The sequence below is a fragment of the Lupinus angustifolius genome, chromosome LG19 (genome assembly GCF_001865875.1).
Source record: "Lupinus angustifolius cultivar Tanjil chromosome LG19, LupAngTanjil_v1.0, whole genome shotgun sequence".
Lineage (NCBI taxonomy): Eukaryota > Viridiplantae > Streptophyta > Magnoliopsida > Fabales > Fabaceae > Lupinus > Lupinus angustifolius.
Window position 1 is genome coordinate 12,307,397 of NC_032027.1, and position 9,162 is coordinate 12,316,558.

Here is a 9,162-nt window from a genome sequence, read left to right on the forward strand (position 1 = left end):
CATAAGACCTATACTGAAAGCTAGTTTTTTTTGGTTCAGATTTCCAAAATTGCTAATAGATTTGTGATACCTATGGGTTCGGATGGATACGCACGGGTTCGGTTTTCATTACCATCTCTAGCTGAAACTACTTCGTTACTAGTTTTGGGTGCAAGAGTTCCCAAGTTTTTATATTTGTTTTACTAAGATGTTTTCAACAAGGTGTTTACATAAATGACTATTTGATCACAAGGTATTTTTTACAAAAAAATAAATGTAATCAGTTTTCAAAATTTAGAGCACAGTTACTCAATTCCTTAAATTCATCTAATATTTGAATTATAAGTTTCAATATTTTATACAGAATAACTAGTCCAATGTTAATTATTCAAAGAATAAAGTAACTATAATTATTATTTTGTATTGTGAATATATGTAGATGAAGCATGAATTAATTATATTGTTAAAAAACTAAAGGAATTCTGTACTTTATATTGTTAAAAATAATATCGAATGGCATACCTGCTTAAACATATGATTGTATAGATTGGTTTCTCATATTTTTTGGTGGGATAATACTTTGAAAAAATAGACACGGGAAGTTATATGATAAAATGAAAAACTAAAGAAATTGATAATTTTTAATATCTGATTATCTAAATTGAAGATATATGCTTTAAAATTTTATCACTAATATGAACATCCAATTCTATTAAAATCAAATAACAAAAATCAATTCAGACATATATGAAGTTAAAATAATCAATTCAGAGTTTCAGACATATATGAAGTTAAAATAATCATAGTAATACTAATATATCTCTATTCACTATTCATTACACTAAAAAAATCAAAACAAGGCCAAATAGCTATATTAAGCTAAAAAAGAAAACAAATTGAAAACACAATTAAATGAAAAAAAAAACAGTCTACATTTAGCTTTCTAGATTTGATACCATAAAAAATTACCTCCAAAAAAAAGAATAAAATTCAAACTCCGAAATTGCACTTTCTCTTCCGTCCTCAAAAAATGGGAAAATGTTTTGCCTATAATGAAAATGAACATAATTCAGTAGTGAAATGAAAACAAATAAGAAATACAACAAATCAATATAAAAGAGGAAAATGGATCATCATCATACCATGTTTAAACTTTAGTTTGAAGGACTTCGTTTCCCATTGTTATGGATGAATAAAAAGGTATGAATGTGAGATTGCTAATACATAAATCTTTGATTTTGATTTGTTAATTTTAATGTCCATACATTTACATCTAAATTTGATATCACCATAGGAAAAATACATCCACATGGTAAACACAATTTAAATCATTACTCTAATAAAAGCTAACTGAAAAGGCAAAACTCGTAATCGAGAATTTAATAAATCGATTGTAAAAGGAAAAATGAGTCCTCGATATACCACATTTATAATCAAATTGATGGCGACTGAGTGAAGAGTATGAAGATGAATAAGGAGATATTAGGATTATAATCTATTATTTCAAAGTTGTGAATTTTGAGCTCTATATAAAGCCCTTTAGCGAGTTTATAAAACAACCGTGTTTTATCATATACTTAAAAAATTCCAATCAAGTAAATGATTTATCCATTTAAGTGGATTCTACTCTAAGCTCCCATCAACCACTTGAAAATCTTATGGTCTACTCAATTGGATTTATTAGAGAATCATGTAGATCCAAGCTTATAATTACATTTGTTACTTCGGTCTTGGGCCACCTATTGATAAATTTGTTCTTCATTAACTAGAATAAGACAAATTTAACTTCAATAAAACTAATTTAATATATTGGTTTGATCGTTGATTTTAGACTTATACCAAACTTTGTCATGATGTAACTAATGATAGGATGATAATTATGTTGACCAAATAGTTAAATAAAAATGCATAAACACTCATTTGTGCTAAATACTTGGAGAGATAGCTTTTAGCTTTTCAATCTACATCAGTCATATACTTGGCTTGAGCAAGATTATCTCCCATATATTAATAACTTTAATTATATAAAAGATAAAAAAATTATATTGTTTGATAAGAGATAAAGATGAAAGAGAAGAGAAAGTGATTTTTCTTCTCTTTCTCTTTACTAGGTTGGGTAGAAACTAGAAAGTGAGAAGCAAGAAATAATATTATCTTTTGAATGACACAAAGAATGAAGAGAGAGAATGAATTTTTGAAGGCAAAGTTTTAATGAGAAATGGAGAAATTATGCCATTGTGCGAGTTCCACCTATTGATTTAAATTGTGGAATGAATCATCTGATGCGGTCGCAACATTGCAAGTGCGGTGACGGCCGTAATCGCATCATATCGTAATTGTAGTGTGACTCTGAATCACATTGATACAGTCGTAGCGGGCTACAAGTAACCACATCGTACCATATTTGGACCACATTAGACTGCATCAAATTCAAATATATTTTTCTAAGCACAAAATAATTCACACCATAACTGTCGCAATCTGTATCGCAACGGGTGTAATGATCGTAATTATAGTAATCACTAATGCAATTGCGACCATAACTACAATTTAAAACACTAGTTTCAACCAATATATTTGCCAACTTATAATTAAAAAACCAAAGTAGAAATGAATGGAAATGAGATTGATGTTTTGAGATATGATGAGAATGATAGTGATAACATGGTTGAGGTAGTTAATCTGGTGGTGAATGTGATGTTGGCCAATGTAGAAATGAATGGAAATGAGATTGACCTTTTGATATATTTATGGAATGGTATTCTTGTAATAATACTAAATTGTATAGCAATGGATTAAAAAAAATGCACACAATAAACAGCAAAAGTGCTCATGTTATTTATACAATTATTAAATCTTAAACTATACAATGTATAATCCTAAAGCCTTTTGTTTAGCATATAGCAAACAACATGTTATTTATACAATAACTTCATACATTAAATCATGAGATTACAAAACATTAACTTCAACTAGTAATGAATCAACTACGGTGAGAACATCTTATAGCTGCGCTGAGGAACCTTTCTAAATATTGCTGAAGTCAAATCAAGGTAAAGTGGAAGCTGAACAAAGGCAAAAAATGATATAGGCAAACATGTTGCAGCATATATTGGATACACTGCAACTTTCATTTGATCTTCAATAACAAAGTAATGTCCTGCACAGAATGATATCAATACTGATGCTATTGATGTTAAGAGTGTTGTTAATCCAACAAGAAGCTTCCTTGGTAAGTCTACAACAAAATCCTTCTCTTGGAACCTAGATGAGAGTATTGAAAGAAATAAAACAAGGGATGTAACTGAAGAGCATAGTGCAACCAATGATGCTAAAGCAAAGAGCTTGAAAGCTGTTCTTCCCTGAAAGATTGGTATGCCGCTTTCTTGATTCGGACCGCCTGGTATCGTGGTAGAGGTTGAGAATGCAACTGCTGCTACAAGTGCTGCAACCACTGAGCATGATTCTGCAGTATTGCATAACCATTTACTACCTTCTTTCACAAGGAGCCCATGAGTGTTGATGAATATCTGTTTTGCTGTTTGTCCCTTATTGTTGTAACGCTCATAGAAATTTGGTGGCATTGAGTTCTTAACAAGCTGAAAATAGCACAAGAACTATGAGCAGAAAACAACCAGTGTCTTAATTCTACCGGCTGAGGTTGGCTACATGGATCGAACGAGACCATAATGTTCTATCATAAGTCATGTTCAACTCATAAAACATTGATCCCTAAGTCCGTTTTTGCCAGTTGGATTTTGGAAGGAAATGAAGGAAAAAGAAAGAAAAGGAAAGAATACAAAGTCATCTCAAAAGTATATTTCATTGTTCTGAAACATTCAATTTCTCTTCTTTCCCCTCTAAAACCCAACACGGACCCGAAATCTTTCCTAGTCATTTCAACTTATAGTTTTTATTGACCTCCCTTTTCCTCTAGGAATTGGACTAGCCTCAATTTGATCTCCTCTACTCTAAAAATAGTTAATTTCAACCAAACTACTTATTGAGTAAACTATCATATGATTCTAAGATTATTTAGATTTGAAGCATTTACCTTATACCACTTGTACTCCCATTGCATTTGCATTGCAGCACCAGGGACTCTCCAAGGCTTATGATTCCGATACGTAGCAGCAAGATGAACTGCACTATTACCTTGGTTGTCAACCTGACGAAATGCACTCTCCTTGATTAAATCCATCTTACTCAACAATCTATACACATGAGGTTGTCTATTTTCTATGGCCAAAAGAACAACATTCTTGTTATTAGTATCAGCATCTTGGATAGCCACAGGGAATTTATCTAAGATACTTTCAACCATTTCAGCCACTCCCATCCTTGCTGCAACTAATATAGGTGACTCTATATTCCTTTCCTTGAAATTTCCTTTTTTCATATAACTACTACTGTTTATGCTTTCATTGCCTCTACCATGTTGAAGAGCATAAGCATGAGGATTCCTTCCAAGAACATCATCATACATGTACAAAGAAGCACGCTCGATAAGTTCATTCATCACTTGCTTAGCTCGCATGTGTCTCTCCTTCTTTCGTTGGATTTTCGCTAACCAAGACACACCTGTAAACATGTTCTTTTGTAATTGAAAAGAATCTAATACTGCATCAAAGAGTAAAAATAGGTAGAAAATGAAGTTGATACAATTGTAACATATGATTAAAAGTTGTACATATATATGAAATGTTATATGTTTGAGTATGCAACTAACATTATTGTATCAAAATCTTATTTGAGAAGTGATTGTCTTAGTATTAATAGTTTTACACTATAGTCCATTAATGTTGTGCTAAAAGTGGTGTTTTTTAGTCATGGTTTAAATTTCCCATTTTAATACTTGTTTTTAGTCCCTTTCCCACTATGTTTGAATAGAGTAGTTTGATTTTGTGAAGGTGGAAAAATCCTTATTCTTTTGTTCACTATGACAGAAAATGATTAAATTGATGATAAGGATGTGAGATTAAACTTTGGATGGCATTTAGAAGCTTAAAAAAGAAGAATGGAAAAGTAGCATTTAGTGCTCAAGCACCAGAAACTCAGTGCCTGAGCACACAAGCATCAATGCAAAGAATTGGTCCTAGTCAAGTGAGTGCTCAAGCACTCAACATTCAGTGCCCGAGCTCTGCGAAATAATGAAGGTACTGTCAACTCGCATGCTCAGGCACTCACGATCAGTGCCTTGTCAGCATCCGGTCCTTCAAAAACCAGAATTCGTCAAACAATGCTCGGGCACCTAAAATCAGTGCCCGAGCACTTGTTCCTGCATTTTTGGCACATCAACATTTCAGCATGGACTATAAAGTATAATTACTTTGTTACCTGCATAACCCATTCCATCTTTCATAAGCCAAAACATATTTCAACCCAAATTGGGCAAAGTTGAAGGATCATATCACCCTTCATCTTTCATTTCTCTGGTTATTCCTTTTACTTTCATCTAGATTTGTAGCTAAACCCCTTTTGTTGGCATTGGATGTTTAACAATATGGATCTCTTTTATGATTAAATGGTTTATGAATACATGCTCATTAACTTTGAGTCCTATCTTCTTTTAATGCTTTCTTAGGTTTGGCCATTCAAGGGTTGACATGTTGATTATGCATACAATTGAAATATTGGTGTTTAAATGTATTCATTGAGATTGATGACCTTATAATCCAATAATCTATTAATGAACAGTGGGTCATTTGAAATCTATAAACACTTTTACTTAATGCTTCCAAAAACTATGTAACTTTTGGTTCTTATTAACATTGAGAAGATAAAAATACATGGTGAAGCATACTTACCAACACCACAAATGATTAGCAAAATCTTCACAGTAAGAGATAGAAAGTGGATGACTACTACCCAATTGGGAGGGAACCTGTAGGGTCTCTTTTCCTTCTTTGCTTGCTCTACATATATTACATGTTAATTAGAAAACTTGCATTCAAATCTGCCCAAAATTTGACCTAACATTATCATGCATGGCACAAGGTTACTTAAAATAAAGACATAATGTGTTATCAGTAATGTTGGACTTTGCTTATAACAGTCGTGTCACTAGTGTTCGGCCAAACACGGGTTACGTGACTATAACCATGGTTTTAAATTGCAGTCCACAATCACTATTATAGTTACGGTAAACGCCACGTAACCATAACTGCATCTACAATAGTATATTAAAATCATGCTTAACATTGATACAGTGAATTATAAAATATTTCGAAGGGCTTGATACATGTTGATGAGCTATGATTTATGTTTAGAGGATGTGAATATAGTCATGGTTTACAAGGGGAAAGAAATTATACCCCTTCTGAGGTAGGATTTTTGTGAGACATCATTCTCTACATCATCAGTTGCAGCATTAAAATCTTTCCCCGTTGCTGTAACACAGCACCAAAAAGATCATAGGTGAGTTAGCTTGTCATATACTAGAACTAGGTAAAAGACCAAATGAGTAGGAAACAAAGATCCACTCACTTAACACTTTAAGTGCAGTCTTGAACAAAGAGAAGAAGTTCATGCATGTTCTATAGTTCTTTGGATAGCGATCTGTGTCTGCTCGATTATTACATTGGTCATTTGCTTCCTCCTGGACCTCATCAACAAACAAACCTGCCACAACCATACATCATATAAATTCGACAAAGTTTTAAGTTGGCCTTAAGATCGGCTATGCATACCCTTTGTTAGAAACTAAAATAAAAAGTTGATATGTAAATTTTCTGATCAAATATGATACAATTATACTATGCAACATTTACTCCAAATAATTTGTCCAAAGCCTGACATTGATGCAGTGTTAATTGTTGTGAAAGTTTTAACTTAACCAAAATATAAGCTGATTAAGATGTTTGGATTGTTTTTATAAATTTCTTAAGATTGTAGGGAATAAGTATTCTCACAACTATATACTATGCGTTCATAAAGCTCCATCCGAGTGCAGCTTAGGAAACAATTAGGCTTTCTAGCAAGAATATGCAGAGGTGTTAACCCATCCTCGTTTACAGAACCAGCAAGGTGTGGGTACAAGCCAAGTATTTGAAGTGCCAAACCTGTCAAATTCATTAAACTCTGTATTAAATGAATATATACAACTTTATAAAGCATAGCATAATTACTTGATCATATCATATCAAATTAAATTAAGTCGGAATAAAATCATAAAAAAGATATTGTCAAGTACACGAAGCTCCTACTTAGTAGGGTTTGGACAAGGTAGATATATGCAACCTTAACCTACAAGTGAGAAACTTTGTTTTCAGGATTTGATCACTCGTGACCTCAAGGTCACTAAGCAACAACCTTATCGTTGTGCCAACAATACCGCTGTGTCAAGCTCACCCTTTTGATAACTTGCCCCAAGTATAGTAAAAACTATCAAATCATCTCAAATAGTCAAATCATATCATAATGTCTATAATTACAAATCAAATTCTAGCATGGTTACATAATCAAATCATATTAAACTAAGTCGAGCTTAAAGACTAATATGAGAATAAGACTAACCAAAGTATTCACTGCTTATGGTAGAATGAAGAATGGTGTCCCCATTACTTTTTCTGCACAAGGAGTAATCATCTTGGCTTTGTAGGTGACCATGTAGGCAAAAAAATGCATCTCTTTTACCATGAGTTGCAGCCAAAAATAGAGGGGTCTCACCTTCATTGTTTCGAATACAAATTAGACCAGGATCTCTTTTAACAATATCCTTGCAAATATCCACATTCCCAAGCTCTGCTGCTATATGTAGAAGAGTGTTTCCCTTTAAGTTTTGGACATTTAGAATGGTAAGAGACATGTCTTCTGTTATGTTATCTAAAAGGGTTTTCACAAGACATGTTTGGCCTACATAGACAGCCATGTGTAGGACAGTGTCTTCTGCTTTTGTTATCTTAGCTTCTAAGGTTCCAGGGTTGTTCTTGTAGGCCTCTAAAATTTCTCTCCACTGCCCTTTCATTGTATAATCAAACAAACTTGCAACCTCAATCTGCACCATTATTTCAAGAGCTTATAAGTTATAACTAGCTATTTACCTCAAGATCAGTGTATAAATAAACACACCAGGGTTGGTTAGTGTGTGTGTATATATATTATATTATATTATATGTGTGTGTGATAGACTTAACTAAACCCAGTACTTTTGTACTTTTCATATTATTATATGTTTTCCATGTTCATAAGATTACTTGTTGAAGTAAGCTTATAAGATGAAGCTAAGAAATCATGTAACAACTAAATGTTCTAGGACCAAAAATGAAATCAGAATATTGAATGAACAAGTAAGGGAGAAGTGGAAAGCATAACAGACAATAGGGTTCCTTAGCTTGTAGATGTATTGTTTTTAGTATTAATTATTCCAGTACCAATATCCAGAGCTCATTAACTTGATTTAATTATTTTCTTTCCATGCAAGATAGGTATTTTCTTGTTAGTGAAGGAGGTTTAGACTTCACTTTACTTAGACATATAGACTAAATACATAGGTTAATGTACAATATGCCTCAAGCACTTTTCTGAAGTTCAATTATATTTTATCAATAAAAGTTCAATCACATGTTTTTACCTTATCTTTTGCAGTTGAAGAAATAAGAAAAGGAAATGTAAGAAACATCATGAAAAGTATATAGATTTGTTTTTAATCAACTTGTATAGCTCTGTCCACCCTACTCATGTTTATACTTTGCACCACTTCTAAGTTGTTGCCTGACACAGCTGCACTTTATTGTCCATCAATTAGTCTTCCAAGTTTCTATGGAATCTGAAATAAAATTAATCTGCTTCTTAATTCATGTTTGGTTCATGTTATATATTTATTTATTTTAACTAATATGATATATTTTAATTGGTCTGAAACAGGGTTGGGGACATGCTTGAAGACAATATATTCTTGTCCAATATAAAGATGTAGTTGCAAAATTTTGACCATAGGCCAGTGTATAGTAGGAAAAATCAAATGAGTTTCTCTTTGTCACCTTTATTAACCGAAAATAATGTTTATATGTTTTTATATGGCAGTATCACCATGAATGTGGTTTTCATTTAATACTTAGCTCTGTAGGAATATTAACTTAATGTCCAAATATTAAACTTATAAATTCAATTTGTTTTCATCCAAAAACATCTTTTGTTATTGTCAAACATCTTCCTCCCAGCAAATATTACCGTTTTGGAGCA

At 32.4% G+C, this 9,162-nt stretch overlaps 1 protein-coding gene across 1 annotated transcript; it reads right to left on the minus strand.

Annotated features, from left to right (window-relative positions):
- On the minus strand, positions 2,799–8,039 carry LOC109333813. The gene is made up of 7 exons (XM_019569388.1): positions 7,495–8,039; positions 6,891–7,040; positions 6,466–6,600; positions 6,294–6,368; positions 5,787–5,894; positions 4,034–4,560; positions 2,799–3,578 (listed from the first exon to the last, which is right to left on the minus strand). Exons 1-7 carry the CDS (start codon positions 7,982–7,984, stop codon positions 2,967–2,969), a joined length of 2,097 nt encoding a protein of 698 aa, XP_019424933.1. The 5' UTR covers positions 7,985–8,039; the 3' UTR covers positions 2,799–2,966.

What these genes read in the sequence shown, in the direction of transcription:
- LOC109333813 (XM_019569388.1), bottom strand. Translation starts at nt 7,984, where the DNA reads ATGGTGCAGATTGAGGTTGCAAGTTTGTTTGATTATACAATGAAAGGG. An exon ending in CATAAGCAGTGAATACTTTG is followed by an intron (nt 7,041 to 7,494) that starts GTTAGTCTTATT and finishes TGAATTTGACAG; the next exon opens with GTTTGGCACTTCAAATACTT. An exon ending in AAAATCCTACCTCAGAAGGG is followed by an intron (nt 5,895 to 6,293) that starts GTATAATTTCTT and finishes TAATATATGTAG; the next exon opens with AGCAAGCAAAGAAGGAAAAG.